The sequence below is a fragment of the Odontomachus brunneus genome, unplaced genomic scaffold, assembly GCF_010583005.1.
Source record: "Odontomachus brunneus isolate Ranch 3 - 2012 unplaced genomic scaffold, Obru_v1 Obru_scaffold_060, whole genome shotgun sequence".
Taxonomy (NCBI): domain Eukaryota; kingdom Metazoa; phylum Arthropoda; class Insecta; order Hymenoptera; family Formicidae; genus Odontomachus; species Odontomachus brunneus.
Window position 1 is genome coordinate 1,546,191 of NW_022639510.1, and position 19,496 is coordinate 1,565,686.

The window sequence follows — 19,496 nt, forward strand, 5'->3', positions numbered from 1 at the left end:
AGATAGAGAGAGAGAGAGAGAGAGAGAGAGAGAGAGAGAGAGAGAGAGAGAGAGAGAGAGAGACGCCTCCGTAAACTCTGAACCGAACCGCGTCACTTAAGCATCAACTGGAGAATTCGCGAGTTCTGAATTCTGGTGCACCAAGAGAGAACAAAAGGAAATCGCTCCGAAAAGTGGAATTGGACATCGCGCGACCACGAGCACGTAACCGAGACCACCGACGAACTCGACTAATTACCTTTGCGCTTATACTTTAGGGTCGCTCCTCGGCGTCGCTCGGCGAACGGATCGAGACGCGTCGTCACTCAAACTGAACGCAAACCCCGTGTTCCGCCACTCCACGGACGCGCTCTCTCTCTCTCTCTCTTTCTCTCTCTCTCTCTCTGTCTCTCTACTCTACTCTCTTTCTCTCTCGAGGGACTCTTTCCCGTGTGAGAAGTTCGTATATGCGGCGCGACAGCCGGTTGTTGCTGGTTCGGCGGTTGCTATGCCGTTCACACGAGGAGAGGATACGAGAGAACCTCCTCCCCTCAGTGTGTGAGTTACTGGGAGGGCCCCGACGTGCCCGGTGCACGGTGGTGTGTGCGCGCCTTCCTTCAGTTAAGTTCCCCGGGGCCCGGCCCGGTCTGCTCGTTCGCTCGCTCGCACACTCACTCACTTGCTCGCTCCTCACGAATGGAAGGATGTAGGAATACTAACGGTAAAAGTATGGCTGCTGCGCTGACCACTCCGGAGGGGTTCAAGGACAGCTCGGTTTGTTGGAATCGACTCTCTGCCACTGTGTGTGCGCGCTCCGTGGCGCATTTGCCGCCAGCCCGCCGATGCACGCTGCCTTTTATAAGCTATGCCAGCGCGAACGAGCGCGGACTCGTTATCGCGTCCCGATAATTATTCGGCAAACACGCGTCCCCCATACCGCCGTGGCAACGAGGCAGGTGCTTAGACGAGGTATGACGGAGGGGGGGAGAGTTACTGTTTCCCGGAGTAATTGGCGTTTGAACCGCGGTGGGACTCGGGGCCCTCCAGCGTCGGGAAGGTGGCTCACCCTCGGGGATTCCCTCCGGCCGGCCGAGATTCCTCTTTCCTCCTCGAGGAAAATACCATTGAGGTTGTTATTTGTAAAAATACGAGTTCAAAATGTCATCGTTGAGGTTTTCGCTTAGAGGACGCTTGTTTTAGTCGAGGAAGTCGAGAAATAAGATTGGATTGTAGTTGGCTCTATGAAAATGTTACGAGATAATTGTAAGGAGACCGGCAGGGATTGGGGGTTGTGCCATTTTTCGTGATTCATATGAAGCTCGATTTCGATCTTCGGAAGCAAAATCCGGAAAATAATGATATCGCGGGATATGTTGTCCTGAATTGGAATTATCTAAATGTCAGAGTAGATTTCCCCTCTAACGACCTTGGGATAGATTCTTGCGTGCTTTTAGAATTCATCTTTTTTTAATGTCAGAGTAGATTTCTTAATGAGCTTCCTGCATGTTTTTAGAATTCTTCCTTTCTTCCTTAATTCTAATTGCTTCCCACTTAAAGCAAGTTCCTATCTGAGCAACGGAACTTTGTCATTCGATGTTAGGAGCCGACTAATTGTTATTTGATGCGAGGAGCATTATGTGATCGCTGGGGGGAGGGGAGAGATTACAACCACGTTAGTACAGATCTCAAAGAAAGCAAATATCATTCATGAAATTGCAAGTGGTTAAAAGCTTGATACACCATAAAATAGGTAAGTGCACATTGACCGCAGGCGCGTTTCTCTTATCTCAATTGTAAATGAAATCACGCTATTTCTCGGGAAAACAATATCACAACGCGAGCTCAGTTTTTACATTACCGATTTCGCCGTTAATGTTCATGTCATTTTTCAGATACGATCTTTACATCGTCGCGCTTCTCACCGATAATTGAAAGGGACTTTATCAGTGACCGACAATACCGCTCGCTGATAAACGTTGCAGTCGAAACACGAAACGGGAAACAGAGCATGCAAAGAAAGAGAAAGAGACAAAGAACGATGCTATCTCTCTGGATGGCAGACAGTTGTCAAAATTATCTCGCAAATGTAAAAAAATGAAATTATTTTTACTCGACCAACAAAGACTAATCGCGCTATATCGGTCTATCGCTCGCGTTTCCTAATGTTTACTTTTTAACGGGCCAAGAGTTATCGCGTTCCGTTAATTTAAAAACCACGCGGTAAACCGTTTAATTAGTCAGTCTCACGCTTGTTAGATCAGATTAACAGCACAGAAACGTCAATCAATCAACGACAATACAAAGTCGAAGGATCGAACCTTGACTTGTCCGTCGCGCGGCGGCGTAATGCGAAACTGCTTCCGCTGTTTCTCCGGTTCCTTGTAGGACTCGAAAAATTTGAACTTGTTCGTAATGTCGGACGTTTCTACTTGGACCTCCTCGGTCGTGTCCGAGCTGCGCACCACGTCGTCTGAGACTTGACGAGCCATGAATGCCTTTTCTCGCAAATATTTCGAGGATTATCGTTACTGGAGCGCAACTGAAGTTTGCGTTCTGTGAGAACCTTCTCACGCTTGCTAGCTCTTATTCGAGAACAGAGTCAATTCGAATCTTTTCCATTGAAACTCTCGCTGTGAATCGCGCGTATGCGAGTTATGTGCAATATCGCATAACAAATGGTACGATATAATTTCTAACGACAAAAAGGCAAAATGCCGTGCTAAAATCGCGTATATACTGTGAGTGAAAATTAATTTAAATCGATTCAAACACGTGAAATAAAATTAATTAAATATCTGAAATAAAGTAAAGTTTTGAGATATCAAATTAATTAAAGATTTCAAATAAATGAAGAATTTTAGATAAAATAAACTTAAATAAATTTTTAACTTAAGATAAACTTAAGATAAATTTTTGAATTAAGAATTTTAAATAAAATTAATTGTTATAAGTAATTAATATTTTAAATAAATTAAAAATTTGAAATAAAATAGATATGTTAAATGAGACGTTATTCCATACACATATTTTTTTAATACGTGTACTAAGAAAATCTCGATGACTTTAGGGTCAATTTTTCCGACTTTAAAGTCATTTTTACCAATGCGCAATTGTCAACAGTTTCCGCTAGCTTCGTGTGTAGATAATTGTAGTTGAGAGGTCGAACTTACGTCTCGTGCGCGCCGTGAGGTCTCGGTCGGCGTTTTCGGATGCACCGGCGTAACTGGACGTCCCGTCTTCGCCGCGGAGGCGTCCAACTCCAAAAAGAGCGATCGCGATTTCCTGCTGATACCTGTGTGCATGGCGTGACCAACATAGATTGCCATAAATCACATGTGACTTTAAAATGTCAATTAGCACCGCGCGCCGCGTCGCGGTGACTTTCACCCTGCCGCGGCGTTCGGCACGTTATAATGATCTATCTCTGTCAAGGACCGAAAAAAGCCTCTTATAAGGCGGCTGAATATTAATCTGATCTCGTAACACAATTCTCCGCTCTGCGGAGAAGTTTTTACTACGAATGTCTCGCGTATTAGTGAGCAATACTAGGTTGCTTTCTTCCAGGTTCCTCTTGGATTCTTTTACAACGGCACGCGAGGCCAGCTGTACATACATTATAACGGAAAGTCATCGTTAAAAATTGTCGTATTTTTTATTTAGAAACCGTTTGGTTATCTCTATTTGTTATGACAGCTATTAGTTGTCAGAACGCAAAACGATTGGAAAAGCTAGAACGTCTCATTTTTTTATGTTTATATAAAGCAAATAAAATTTTGTAATGGCATGTCTCTCGCGGGATCTGCGCATCGTTTCTTTTCAGCATTGCGTTTTCCAATGAGACATTTGTTTTCGAACAGAAATTTCTTCACTCCGAATTATCTCGCACGTTTATCCGGTTTTGCATTGTCAATTGTTTCCAATTCCAATTTGCAAATTAATTTCTCGCATTTTTCATCGCAAATGAAATTTTGCGGCAGATGCCTTCAGAATTAGCGCGTGATTTCTTCAGAGCCACGCGTTTCTGAACATTGATTTTTGAGCAGAAATCTCTCTACCCCGAATTATCTCGCATGTTTATCCGGTTTTGCGTTGTTAATTGCTTTAAATTATAATTTGCACGGTAACGTCTCGCATATTTCATCACAAATGAAATTTTACAGCAGATGCTCCCAGGATTAGCGCGTGATTTCTTCTCCAGCCACGCGTTTCCGAACGTGACACTTATTTTCGAGCAGAAATTTCTCTACCCCGAATTATCTCGCACGCTTATCCGACTTTGCGTTGCCAATTGCTTTAAATTCCAATTTGCAAGTTAACCTCTAGCACATTACATTGCAAATGAAATTTTACAGTAGATACGGAATCAGCGCGTAATTTCTTTTCAGATATGCGTTTCGAAACGCAACACATATTATCGATCAGAAATTTCTCCACTCCGAATTCGAGTGCTCATTCCGTTAATCGCCGATTAGCTCAAATTCCGAGTCGCTCGCGATTCGTACCTGCTGCGATCACCTCCTCGTCGGCTTTCTCCGGTTTCGGTTTGCTGTCGGTTTCGTCGTCCGAGACGGCGATCGGTTCGCCCCGCTCGAATCTTTCCTTGATGGAGCGAGCGTGGGTCGAGTGCTGGATCTCCTCCGCCGCATTTATCTTCGTGACGCGGTCGCTTCCGGCTACCGCCTGCTGATACATCTCCTTCATCTTACCCTGTTTACCCTGTGAATCAGAGAAAGAGAAAGAGAGAGAGAGAGGGGAGGAATTAATAGCGTATATCAGCGAGACGCGGTAGGCGGGATTACGGAAAAATCGCGTATGTAATGATCAATGCCGCCCGAAGAGGATCCTTTTTAGGAAGCGCGGCTGGTCCTCCGATACGTCGCGTTCGACGAATGTTCTACGGAAATCGCACTTTTACGATTGCATTCGCGTAGGAGCGTTGCGAAAACTAGCCAATTACCATGAACAGTCGCGAGCGGATTCCAGCGATTTCTTCTTTCCTGGCCTCGCGCTGCACCTCGCGCCTACCCTGTTGGCTGGTGGACTCCCAACGGTTCTTGATGTCGTCCATCTTTGAGAAACTGATCGGACGTTCGCGCGTCGTGCGTTTTGCCTTCACGATCTCGACCTCCACCTCTGAAATTCGGAAGAAAGAGAGAAAAATAAAAATCAAGCAAGAGCCTGACGCTGGTCGTGTTACAATTTCTTAACAAAGGGTGCGGCTCAAGCGCACTCATAGGCATGTCGCCCAATTTTCTTCGGACGAAAATTTTTATTTACGCTTTGGACTTGGAGCTTCTGACGCATAAATTACGAATATGCAAGGTGGAGGGAGTTACCGTTTAAGAGAAAATGGCTCATCTAAAATTCCTTCAGTACCAGATGACGCTATCTAGTGAGGATAGAATTTTAAGTGGGCCATTTTCTCTGGAACGGTAGCTGCGTCCATCTTGACACTTACATATTTGTGATCAGCGCGTCAAAAACTTTAATTCAAGTGCATAATAGAGTCAAAATTTTTATCCGAAAGATATTTGGCGGAACTAGCTCTTTAGAACCATCAGATGTCACTTTTTTGACAACGTTTTTTGATTCCAACGTTTGGATTTTCTTCAGTGTATAGAGAAAAACAAGAAATGTAACGGATAATCGTGTCTTAAAATAATAATAGCAAAATGTTTGTCTAAATCGAAATTTCCAATCTTGTTCGGAAAGAAGATATGCACATAATTATATTTGATATAAGATGTGGTAAAAATGTACCGGTATACGGAGAGAAAATTTATAGTAAAATTTACTGTAGAATTTTGTTAAGAATTAGAATTACTATAAAAAAATTATTGAATTTCTGAGGAATACATCAACATTCTGCAATAATTGGCTATCCTTTCATTTCATATATATACTATTTATATCCTAGAAAATATGAAATGTGTTGTTAAAGAGATGTGCTTTGTTTTCGGTGAAAATAACTATATTCTTTAGCAAGATAGATCTTACTGACGATTTATTTCTACACTACCAGAAACAATAAAATTGAAAGAAATTTATATAAAGAAAGCTACAATATTCTCTCCGTGTAAAAAGATTCAACTTAAATGAGTGTTGCAACATTTTGACTGATATGTATATACAGGGTGTCCCGCCACTGCCGCATTATCTTTTTAAGGGCGGATTCCTGAGGTAATTTGAAGAAAAAAATTCTAATGCAAAAATGTCGAGGCTATAATACTTTACAAATTATAAACGATTAAAGTTGATTAATTATATTGGCTAAAGTACGCGCGCTCAAGTACGGTACAATACAACACACAATGGTACAGGCACATAAATGAGAATTTGCATAAGATATGAAATTAGTAAATCTCTGAAAGAAACGTCAAACGTGTGACAGCTTATTGATTCTCATAAATATATTGTGATATTTTATTCATAAAATTTTGACGAAACTGTTATTATTTGCGATATGTTTATTTAAATGATAGAAAACGCAGATTATTATTACATACGTTGTTGTATGTATGGAACTTCCGTATCAATATTTGGAAAAAGGAACGACATGTGCATGCACCTGTACCATCGTGTGTTGTACCGTATTTGAGCGCGTGTACTTTAGCCAGTATAATTGGTCAACTTTAATCGTTTATAATTTGAAAAGTATCATAGCCTCGGCATTTTTGCATTAGGATTCTTTTATTCAAATTATCTCAGGAATCCGCCCTTAAGAGATAATGCGGTAGTGGCGAGACACCTTGCATACACACACACACACACACACACATATATATATACACTTTCGCAACACTATCTGCATTGGTTCTTACTTGTCCCTGAAATTTATATTTTATTCTCTCAGAGATCCTTATCTCTTTTTGTAGTTAATATCAAATTGAGAAATTTCCATTTTTGCTCATCTATATCGAATCCAATATCTTATTTTTTCTCACTTAATTCTGTGGATTATCCTACCTTCGGTTTCCTCCGTCTCCACTTCATCTTCGCTTTCGCTGGACTCCTCGTAGGGTATACCATTGAGGGATTCGTCCGCTACGCCAATGTCCATGCCTTTGGCCTGGAATCTGTGTGAGAGAATATGCACAACGATTACACAGACATATCATATGAGTGACTGTCGACTATACTCCGCTACGATCGTTGTAACATATTTTTTCGCGCGTTTTCTCGGGTTTCACGTCGCGAGAAGAAAACTGCTGACTACTAAATACCGTGTATATGTCATTCTTATCAAAGTGCATCGTGGATACGGCGCAAAATTGCCAGCGTGACAAAATACGTGTAAGAATTATCTCGTCAGAGGGAACTCTAACAAATTCCAAGTTTCTCGAAAAGATCGTCGTCAGTGCTGACAATTATCTTTCGTGGAATTTTTCTCCTTAGTATCCTCAGCATTTCTAATTTGCTCAATTTCAAGTATTTCTAATCGATCTCACTCACTCCCCACCAATGTCCAAGTTATTTTTCTCTGACTCTTTTACACGTGAACAAACGTCGCGAGCTTGATCGTCTAAAAGAAACTTGGAACTGTCGGAATTACTGACTCATCATTGCGCATTCTGCAGAAGCAGATCCGTGTCACGGCAAGATATCGCGGTTTAGAATTATCGTGGGTCGCAGGGAGAGGCTCCTGACATGGTCGTGGAGAGACGCGATTTGAATTACAGGTTGGTAGCCACGCGTTACACGGGGTAACAGAGTTCGCATAAAGGAGCCTCGTCAAATATTCCATAAGTATCACACATATACAAATTTGTTCGCGCTCACTTGGCCAGCTTGCTGAGGATGCTGGGTGATCTCTTGACGGCGATCTGCGACGGCGACCTCTCGATCTCATTGGCGTTCTCCGTGCTGGCTTTCTCGAAGACCTGGAAGCGCGACTTCACGTTGAGGCTTGAGAGCTCCTCGAGTCCCAGATCGGGCTTGTCGGAAGCTGAAATTCAGAGAGAAAGGATATTTCTTTGCGTCTCACCTATTGATGCTCTCTCTCTCTTTCTTTCCCTCTCTTTCTCCCTCTAGTCGCTGTTCAAACATTTGGGCACACTCTCTCCGGCAAATTTGTTAGACTGCCGCTCGGGCGCGACGATTCGCGGGAAGAGGTGTAGGCGAAGTTGCACACGACACAGAATTCTAGTAAAAAAGCGTCGAAGGTGAAGGAGACTCTCGTCGAAAGTCCGCTCGTGTCGGGGAGAGAGTCGTTTGGCCGATCGTCACCCGGACACGACGGCGTAGATCGCGAGCCACAGCGTCCGGTTTTCAAACGTTAAGATCGCGTTACGGCTTCACGTGCAACTTTTCCGTGTTTCCGCTTGTCGCCATGTACTTGCAACGAGATATATCACTAGTCGCTTGTTCGCTAGAATTGTCAACGGTCTCACGAATAGACGACATTCACTCGCGCAAAATGTACACAAAACAAAATTGCACACACATCGCTGTCTGGTATTTAGTCAGGTGGATGGTTAAACACTCCCCAGAGAGCGGTATTCATCATTTTTCAACATTTATTGTTTTAAATGACGATGGCCAGTAGAATCTAAATTCGGGGATATCGATAAATTTAAGTTTTAGTGGGTATGCGCGCTCCGTTTCATGTTGATTTCCGGCGATTTGGAACATTTATCGTTTGTTATTCAAACAATAGGCTTTTCCATCGAATAATGTGGAAAATTAAGTACAACAGCTATATAACATCAAAGACATTGTATCAAAATATACACTCCAAAAAATATATAATCTTATCCTAGAGTAAAATTTTTTTGACATGATCTCGAGAAGATTCTTCTGAAACCAAAAGGAAAATGTTCTAAGCACGATATTCTTAAAGACAGAAGAATTTTCATAGTACACAACAAATTTTGTTCTTAATAAAAATTTCCTTTGATAAGAAAAGAATTCTGCTTCAAGTTAGACACTTCTCTTGATTTAAAAGAGGAAGAAAGTTGGAATGATATTTAATAGATTTTCAATTAACAGTCTATTTCATTAGAAGAGGAATACTCTAATAAAAGTTTTCATTTAAAATATGCAATTATAGGAAACAGCATTTTGCAAATAGAGTTCTTTTTTCTCAAATGTTATAAATTATTTTCTTTTTGCTTTTGAAAGAAAGCTCTTCTCTTCAGACTGATATATAAAGATATATACTATAAGAGGATATTCCGCCAAGGATAAGATTGCATCTTTTTGGCTGCATTAATCCTTTGAGCCATAGTGAAACGTTTAGAGTCCCGCTTATCTTTTCTTCAGTGATTTTTAGATTTTTTTAGTGACTTTAATTAACTTATATCAGTAAACATAGTCGCTTATATTATTACAATATTATATTATTATAACTCTTATAAACATAAGGAATTAAAAATAATTTAAACGTTTAGTTATTATTATAAGCAAATAAAAAAGGCGCTTTTTCCAGACAAAAATCATTTTAGAGCTAACTATTAGGAATCGATATATCGAAATATTAACAATTTATTCAGAATAATTAACAGTATTTTACACATTTTTTCAAAGTTCTCCGCGTCCCCTTTTTTTATAATAAATTATTCAAGTATTGATAATATCTTTTGCTGCAAATTTATTATAAAAAATGCAAACATATTCTCTTCATACCAGGAAATTGTTATTTCCTAGAGATGATAAAAATGTCATTATTAATTTTGAAAGTTTTGGCCTCCATAGATCCGCCATTTAGAATTTTGACTTTTTGATCTAAGATTCGTAATCAGTGACTTCGAGAGCGTCTAAATTCGAAAAGTCCGTCGAAAAATAAAAGGTATGGTTCTCAAAGGGTTAAACATAATTTTCTCCATGTGAGTTTAACGTACAGGAAGTTGCTGGTGTTGTTACTAAACAAATAGAGATCTCCATCTCGCGTCACGTGCAAACGAGAAGTGAACTTTAACCCGGAAAGTTGGCTCGATGATTAACTTACGCGAGTCCAAATAAGCGCGCGATACATTCGACCGTGCGAGCGACCGTGCAACTCCCCGAAGTATCCTCGAGGCACTCCCGTCGATCCGGTTGCAACATTCACACGCGCATTTCGTAGAATACATAATCGCAATTAAAATCGTGCCCGCGATCGCGCCTGCCTCTCGTCGCTCGTCAAATAAGGCATGTCGACCGGTCGAATGTTCAACGTAATAACGGCTCGCGCGCGTGTCGTTACGTGCTATTACAATTCGCCCATTAACGCGGCAATATTAGTGCGACATGATTTAATGCGCGCGCATACGTGCGCGATCGGCGGGCAATAATAATCGGCGGTTAAAAAGCCACTCTCCAAACGGACACACACAGCGTTAGGCACGGTCTCCCTTGGGAAAATTGCGTTCCATGCCAGATCACACTCACAACCAACGTCAAACGACGTTACCTCTGACCACGTCGGGCGGCAGCTCTTTCGGCTCGTTCTCCCGTATGATCAGCTCCGGCTTTCGAGGTCGCACTGCGGAGTTCACAAGAGACAACTCTTTGTCGTATTAACGATACCTCTCTTTCTCGCGGCGAGCTCGCGCTTACGCGTTATTACACGGCTGGGAAAGAGGTGAGAGAACTGTAATTTTCGCCAGTGCGCTAAGAGCTCTAACAAAGCGAGTCCTCCGACGTTTCCCGAGCAATCGGCATGCCGACGCATCAGATACGACATTGCTCCGTGCTCAGATATCCCGCACGCTGAGTTTTCGTTAGACAATGTCGACGTACATTGAGAACGCGGTGTCTTCGATCATTCTCGCTTCTATACATAGCCGTCTTTCTCTCGGAATCGGGAAATCGTATTATTACATCGTTATCTTCTGCACACTGAGAAAAAACTGTTTGACATTTGCGACTGTAATTGCACAGTGAATTCACTGCAGTGTTGGGCGTTAATTGGTGAAAATTTTTTTTGTCCTTGATTCAAATAATTCTAATCAACAATCAAATTTAATCAGTCGTCATACACGTAAACACATATAATTGAATCGACCGATGAAATTAATTATTAATCAGGATATAACCAATTAAATCAAAGTTTGATTAACAATTATTTTTTTAAGGTCTTAATTCTTCAACTTTTCTGAAAGTTTTGAAGAGTTTTGTGGTCTGAATAAAACTGATTGTCAAGAAGCGCGATTTTCTGAATGTACAGAATTATTTATATTTACTCGTATATTTAGATGTATCAGTTTTCTGAGAAGTCACAACTTCGAAATTCTGAAATATAGTATATCTAGGTCTCCTCTAAGTACTGTTATTATGTTATCAGAAATTTAATCTTGGATTAAGACATTTAGACCGGACACACAATTTGCAATGTTTTTTTTACAATAAGTTTAGCTTTTATTATATTGTACTGTTAAAAATCCCGTATCTAAGTTCTCGTTAACCTCGCTCAAAAAGAAATCTTTTTAGATCCATAATTGATCATCGATAATTAACCTGTACGAACATATTGCTACTTTTTTGCTGCGCGAACCTGAACAAAAAAGTGATTTAATGACTATGATTCGAGAATAACTATAATTCGTAGCGCGAGATTAACCGTTTCTTTTTCTCTCTCAGCGTAATTTTTTTGTCAGATTTTTCGAGTAGTAAAACAAGATATATATGCAGATTCGTATGATCGAAGAATGCGGGCTGAAGTTAATTGAACGGCTCGCGCTAATCGCGTGCTGCGCTTCATTTGCGATAAACGCATGTTTCACCTCTTTTTCCCTTTCCCCGCGTCGAAGCGTGTCTCGTGCGCGTTTATGGTTCCCTTAATACACTCGCGCAAATTTAATTCCCGCGCGCGAACTTCGTTCCGCCGAGGATGGCGCGCCGACGCCGATATCGATGTCGCTCGCTAAGTATCCGAGTCAAGATTTAACGAGTAATTCACAAAGACGATCCGTTTAAGCAGATTAGCGGTCACGGACGCGGCACGCAGTACGCGGCGCGTACGATATTGCTCGCGAGACGGTAATCATCTTACCGGGCTGGTCGGACTCTTCGACCGGTTTCGGTTGGAAGAGCTCCTTGAAGTGTGGCTTACAGTAGAGCGTGCTCTCGTGGCTCTCGTAATTGTCCACGTTAAGCTGCTTGCTGCACTGCACGCACCGGAAGCAATTCTTGTGCCAGACCAGACCCTCGGCCTTTGTCTGCTCCATTTGGAACACGACCTTGCCGCAGCTGCGACAATTCGTGTTCGCCTCGCCGTTCTGGCCCACCTGCAGCACGCACAAATGCGCCAATTAATTAACGTTCAGCCGGCTCTCACTTTCTGTGCCGCGTCTCTTATTCGAAGAAGCCAGCACAGGTGATCCTCGTGCTGGCTCGTCTCCGTGAAGCATGTACGCGCTAGAATCATGGGATTACTCATTGGGAAATTTAGCAAAACGCGTGTCACCGGGAAGACAACACGATAAACTCAAAGGATTCGACGCGAAACGAGTCTCAGTGAACTGTTGTTTCGTCAGGCTATAAAGCGCAGCTTTGCTAATATAGAAACGTCTGTGACGTGGTTTGTTTTAGGGCAAGGTCTGTTCGACACTGCAAACGCTTCGAGGCGTCAAATGAAGCAGTATGATTGGTCCATCCGTCGTCCTGAAGCACTTGCAGCGCTAAACAGATCTTAACTTTAGATTCACTTATTTTGGTATTAATTGCGAGTTGTTGTGTGATTTGCGTGTGAGAGAACTTACGGCGTTCAGCTGTTGTTGAACTTTTCCGGCATCGACCGAGCGCACGTGCAGGACAGTCTTCTTGGTGAGTGCGTCGAATTTGTTGAAACTCGATTTCTGCAAGTACAAACGGCGCATATGTCAAATAAATGGGTACTGTGGATCGGGAGACTAGGGTGAAACAGGAAAGAAAGAACGCGAAGAACGTTCCGCAGGCAATTTTTGTCCCCCTTTAACTTTCTAACAGAGCAGAAAAATATCCACTTTCATATCCCTTCACTATTAACGAGGTAAGAACAATGCAAGTTAAAAAATAGCTATCACAGGCAAAGAAAAAAGAAATATAAGCAAAAATTCAAAGAGCCACCATCGTGTATTCACGGAGATCGTATTCGTGGAATTATAAAATCGTTGGAGTTTCCTTGAAATACGGCGAAATATGGAGAACCACATTCCTACACGGACAGAATATTACAATACCTTTAAATTTTTTGAATTTTATTATTGCTCTAGTATTGTGCAAGACTGTAGACTACCAGTAAGGTTCATTTAAGCAAAGTTCATCCAAGATCTATACTAAGCAAACTTTTTAATAGCACATTTTAATTCCTGAAATATTAATTGTATATGGAGAAAACGTATATATGTATTGAGAAAAAATACTTGAAAATTTATTTGTGGGATACAAAATTTATTTCACAGAATATATGAAAATATAAAAGATAGAATATAGAATATAGAATATAGAGTATAGAATATAGAATATAGAGAAGATATATATAAAGAAAAATGAAAAGAGAATAGAAAATATAAATTTTATTACACAGAAATGAATTTTACTTTTCACAGAAATGAATTTTACTATTCACAGAAATAAACTTTATATCCCGCAAATAAAATTTTAAATATCTTTTTTTCAGTATGGTTAGATTAACTAAATTTCTGATGAAATATGAACTAGAAAATTCAGCTTGAAGTTACTAGAATTCTGTTAAAATTAGAGAGCTAGAAATCTTGTTAATTTAAACAATATTCTGGCAACTTCAACCGGAATTTCTGGTTTGTTCACATTTCGTTAGAGATTGCTTCAGCAAACCAAACTTCTTTCCCCGTATGAAATGAAAGGACAGTCGATTACTGCAGAATCTATTCCTGGGTTACAAAATCCACAATATATAATTTCTACTATAATATTCTCTCCGTGTATATCATCGCACAATTACTAAAGAACAGTTTAATTCACGTCAGTTCTCCGGTTTGCGCGCGGCGGTGGCGTTTACTTTCCGAGGAGATCGTACAAAGGTCTGAAAAAGCGAGCAAATCAATCTCAGGCTAAAAAAGCGAAGCGCACACGCATGTAAATTTCTCTCTTTCTAAAGGCGGCAAAGGCAATCGGGAAGCTCGGGTCAACTCAAACCTCTGTACGAACCGACTTGATGACGATCGCGCTCGCGCGTCATCCACCCTCGTCGTGGTCTTACCTCGAGCTTCGGCTTCTCGCACGCCCGCTCCTTGTCCTTACCCTCGCTCGACAAGCTTGCCAAACTACAGTAGGAAGCTCTCTGTCCCAGGATCGGTTTCAGTTTCAGATTGTCAATTAAGGTTTCGCATGCCGGGTTTGAGTAGCGTCGAAACAACAAAGAGAAGAAACGGGTCGCGGGTTAGTATCGTATTCATGGTCGTAAAACGGTCGGACGAGCAGTCAGATGGACGGATGGATATAGACGAGGGGTGAGAAAGGGTAAACGACGACGAAGAGTGGAGGGGCAGGAGGAGGACGATGTGGTACTCGAGTCAGCCGGGGAAGCAGCAGTTAGCGAGCTCGCAACATTCCGCGCGGTTACGGTGTCGTCAGCGCGACCGGAAATTTCCAAGCAGTAATTTGCGGGTAGATCCTTCGCCGCCTCGCGCGGCTGAGGACGATGACGACGACGACGACGACGATGATGTCGACAGAGGCGGTCGTCTGCTCACAGTTTTCGCTAATATTTACGTCCAAGAATATTAATTTTTTCCCCCTGAGTACACGTTTCCTCGCTGCGCGCGCGATAAAACGCAGACATTACGCGTCCTCGCGGCGAAACGACCACGTGGAAGGCAATTTCGCGCGAGGGATTCGCGCGTAATGGCGCGACGTTTGTGGGTATTTGTTCTGCGGACGCCATATTGTTGCGCCTGGCCCCTCTCTTTCTCTACAGCAAAATTAATGAAGATTTGACTTGAAATCGCGAAAGTTATTGACTCTTTAAGATCCAGGCGAATATACAAGCAATTAAATTGTAAGAAACTCGCCATTAACTGAATCACTATTAAAAGTGTGCTTCATATTTCGATCTCTTTAGACGAATTTTAGAGACGGATAAAAATGCTATCATCACAAGAAGCATAAGATTACGTGTATAACACGTTACACTCTTTAGGCAAGAATCAGCCTATTTTATGTATTTTATTTTAAAAATCAATTCATTTTGTTATCTTTTCCGATTGTAACCGTGGATAAAGAGGAAAGTACGCGACTTCTAGGTCGTCAAGTGTACGTACGAGGCGTTTAAATCACCAAGCGAATCCTCGCCGACTGCTGCATCACACGACGAAGGACAAGGAGGAAAGGAGGGAAGGGGGAGGGGGTGGCGAACAAAACGAGCGACAAAGGACAACATTGGCAGTAGCGTGGAATTATCCGGCGGCGAATCGTATCGGGCGATCATTCCGCACCGCGAATCCCCTTCCTCTCCTTCTCTCGCCCGCGAATTGCCTTTCGTTTTGGCATCGTCAGAGGTGCGCTTTCTTCTGCGGGTCGATACGATCGCGAACGTTTAACGGGAACGATACTGTCGATCTTTCGGCGCAAATGCGCCGTCAACACGATACCTTCATGCCATGAGTTAACGATCCGCTTACCGAATCGCGCCTTTCCCTTTTAATTGGAACAGCAGGAATTCTTGCTCTATCTAACATCAGCCGTAAGATTTTCGGATAACGCTGGGAGAACAAAGCTCGTTTAGATCGCGGCGCGGTAAAAGTTTGCGATAGTTAGTTCACGGAGAGCACATCGTGTCTCAAACGTCGTCGTTTCACGATTCATATGTAACTTCAATGAGCTGTGGAACTTGTCTTGTGTGTGCGCGCTTGTGAGATATTCAGATTTTTATTCAGAGTTAGATTCAAGTTTTTCAGTTGAATTGTATGATATTTGTAATATTTACATCTGTAATCGCGATTTATCTGCAAGACTTTTATCTAACTCCGAATTTAAAGCTAAAGCCCATATTAATAGTTTTATTACTTGAAACTTGTCTTATGTGAGACACACAGATTTGAGTTTAGAATTAGGTGAGAGCTTCTCAGTTGAATCGCTATCACAGACATAAACGTCACATATATCACAATTCAACTGAAAAATTTGGATCTGACTCTAAATAAAAACTGAATATCTCATATAAGACTAGCAACAACTGTTAACCCTTATTGTGCACACTTCAGTAGAATCACATAATGGGCACACTGGGGTCTTTCGTGACTCCAGCTACACAAATGTTTACTGCAACTATTCGCTTTTTTTATTAGAAAAAATTCTAGGATATATTTCAAACATCTTTTTATATGACGGAATAATTTTTCTAGACGAAATTTGATTTTAAATGAAGAAAAAAATTGGAAAGCCCAAAAATGCGAAAAATGTCTTGATTTGCTTCAGAAATCATAACTGATACAATTTTTGATATTTCAAGGTGAAATTTTAAGAAACTACTCTCAAGGCATATCTCTTTAAGAAAAAAAATTAATACAATAGCAGGATTTTCAAAAAAAGTATTTATTTTGAATATCAGAATTATAATTTTTGTAAAAAAAAAAACTAACAGTTTTTCCAAAATACATAGATTAATTTTATTATATTATATTTTATTTTTTATTTTATTTTATAGATTTACTTTATTTTATTTATTTTTTCTGGAGTCTATTTGACTCCACCGTGCACAATAAGGGTTAATACGGAATTAAGTATCTCATTTGAGACGAGAGTTTCAAGTAGTGACTATACTCAGGGAAAAAGACACAATGGCAACTGTATAGATGACAATTGTACGAGTTTTGCATATAGAATTAATGTATGGGGTTTAACTACTTTGCGGCTATTGCAATTAAAGTTGAGTGGTTACAAGAACTATACAGAGTAACTAGTAGTTTCCGTAATCCTATTTAGCTATTAGTTCAATAATTACAAAATAGTTCATTAAATCATATACATCGATTCTACACACAAAACTTGTGCAGTTATTACCTGTATAGTTGCTACTATCCTGTATTTTTCTCTGAGTGCATTAATAGAGGCCTCAAGAATCTTAAAGATCTTAAGATGTCCCGAAATATAGATTTTGCGTTAAGTTTGCAAGTATATCATTGAACTTGTAGGCCAGCGAAGAATCTTGAAAGATAATGTTTATACAGGCTGTCGTGCTTTGATGCCACAAATCATGACTTATTGCCGTTTTTTCCATGTGAAGATTAAGGTCCGTACTAATAATCGTTACTTGAAACTCCTCTCAAGTGAAATACTCAGAGTTGAGTTCAAAGGTAGATAAATGTTAGTTATGAATCGCGATTACAGATATAATATCATATATATTATATAATTTAATTGAACAAAATTTGTGTGGATTCAACTTAGAATAAAAATCTGAGTATCTCGTATGAGACAAATTTTTCACACCTATTTATAAAATCCTTAAAGATGGACTTGCTGAGAACGTTTACAAGAAGCTGATTAATAAATAAATTAATAAATAAATGATTAGGCATATTTTGAAAATATATGATGTATCGCTGGCCGCATCCTCCGTTGTGACATTGATACTGACACTCACGTAGCGTGCTTTGATGTGTTACATATACATTAAATGACGTGATGCCGACAAAAGACTAATTAAGCATCTCAAGATATCGATGCAACAGTTTAATCACCCAAAAGGAACAATATTGGCTTGTATAATGAATAATTTAGGATCTTTTAGATAAAATGAAACGTTTGTATTTCTACGTCAATAATAAATATGCTATTTTGATCTACGAACTTCTGCCATTCTTCACACACATTACCGTAAAATCAGGGTTGGGAAATAACTCGTTACAGTTACAGTTTCATTTTTTCGGTAACTGTAACTTAACTTAGTTACTTTTTTCCCACCTGTAACTATAACTTAACTTAGTTACTTATTTTTAGCAACTTGTAACTTTTTTAACAGTTATTTTAATAGTTACTTGGGAAAAATAAAATTAAAATTATAAATCGTATATTAATTTAACCCAAATAGCACAGAGAATTAAAAAAGAATTAAAAAAGAATCCAGTCGTACGTCACTAATTCTGAGTTCATTTTTAGATGCAAAAAGAATTCTTCAGTTTAATTCAGTGAAAAGAATTATTTTTGTATTTAAAAATGAACTCAGAATTGATGATATACGACTGAATTTCCTTTTAAATTCTCTGTGCTGTCTGGGAAATTTATCAACGTATTTATGGAGCATGTGATTAAATTCTTTTACCTCTACAAGGCTATTATTAAATTTTTATTATATTAAGTACAGATTTTTTAAATTTGTGAAGTGGATTGACTAATTAATGTGATAGATATTAATTATGAAATTCAATTCTTACATTTTAGTAAAGCTTAAAATGTAAGATTTTTGTATTTACAATAATAATTTACAATCATTTCAAGAAAGTAACTTAAAAGTAACAACTCGTTTACTATAACTGTAACGAGTTACTTTTCATAGCCACTAACTTGTAACTAGTTACATTTTCAGCAAAAGCAACTGTAACTGTAACTAGTTACTTTTAAAAAGTAACTTTCCCAATCCTGCATAAAATTAGAATGACATAAAAATACAATCGTTAAATTTTACTGAAGAAAATCCGAGATTATTTATTACACAACCTGATAGATAACGGACGACACATCGAAACTGAATGGAAACATTAGAAAAAAGTCCGCGAGGTAAAGTTATAATTTAATTGCCTTAAAAATCCCGAGTATTTCTCGACGTTTTTTTAGAGGCGCTTACAGTGTTTCGCTTCAAATCTAATATAACGCTTGGCTGCAAAAAAAAACAGTGTACTACGCGCGAGTAGACAGTCGGCAAGAAATGTAAATCCTTTATTTACTATCGCCAACGGTTGTCGCGTATCAGTGAGCGCCGGGCGATCACGCAATAAAAACATCCGGGACCAAGGTGCCTCGCGCACATTTCTCCGGATGAATCCATTCAAGTTCCGGGCCGGCGGACGACACGTGTATCACGGGCTACGTGTGTCGGTGCGTTATCTCGTTCCTCCGCACAATCAAAACATTCGAGACCTTCGAGACGATGAAGTGCCTCGCGGACTTTTCCGCGTCTTTCCATTCAGTCTCGGGCTAACGAGCGACACGCGTAATACAAACCCAGTACGCCGCTGTGTTATTTGTCGTTCCTCACGGGTGATTAAATTATGTCATCGGTACTTTGAGATACTTGATTAGCTTCTCGTCGGCATCGCGTATTTAACACGAATCTTCGAGTCATATCTGCGCGTATCAGTGTCAGTGTCAGTGCCATTGCCATGACGGAGCAGCAAGGATGTTGGGTGCTGACAAGCTACACGGAAAAAAAAAGATTTGGTCGAATTAACCAAATATCTGGTCGAATATGAACGATCCAGAAATTCCGATTGAAGTGACCCGAATTCTCTTTAAGTTAACAAGATTTTTGGTACATTAACCAAACATGTCTTTTACTCTCTGGTTAAATAATCAGACACGTTTGGTTAGTCTACCAAAAATCTTGTAAACTTAAACAGAATTCGGATTACTTCAGTCGG

At 40.2% G+C, this 19,496-nt stretch overlaps 1 protein-coding gene across 12 annotated transcripts in view; it reads right to left on the reverse strand.

Annotated features, from left to right (window-relative positions):
• LOC116846087 overlaps positions 1-19,496 on the reverse strand; it is a 126,704-nt gene that overhangs the window by 19,992 nt on the left and 87,216 nt on the right. For 7 of the 12 annotated variants that reach the window (XM_032819494.1, XM_032819493.1, XM_032819497.1 and 4 more), the window contains 10 exons: positions 14,120-14,200; positions 12,660-12,755; positions 11,951-12,185; positions 10,370-10,441; positions 7,759-7,924; positions 6,946-7,055; positions 4,937-5,112; positions 4,482-4,695; positions 3,150-3,271; positions 2,298-2,474 (listed from right to left, as the gene is read on the reverse strand). In XM_032819494.1, coding sequence (XP_032675385.1) covers positions 2,298-2,474; positions 3,150-3,271; positions 4,482-4,695; positions 4,937-5,112; positions 6,946-7,055; positions 7,759-7,924; positions 10,370-10,441; positions 11,951-12,185; positions 12,660-12,755; positions 14,120-14,200 — 1,449 coding nt within the window. The remainder of the gene's footprint in view (positions 1-2,297; positions 2,475-3,149; positions 3,272-4,481; positions 4,696-4,936; positions 5,113-6,945; positions 7,056-7,758; positions 7,925-10,369; positions 10,442-11,950; positions 12,186-12,659; positions 12,756-14,119; positions 14,201-19,496) is intronic. The other 5 variants (XM_032819500.1, XM_032819504.1, XM_032819505.1 and 2 more) reach the window with 3 other exon arrangements.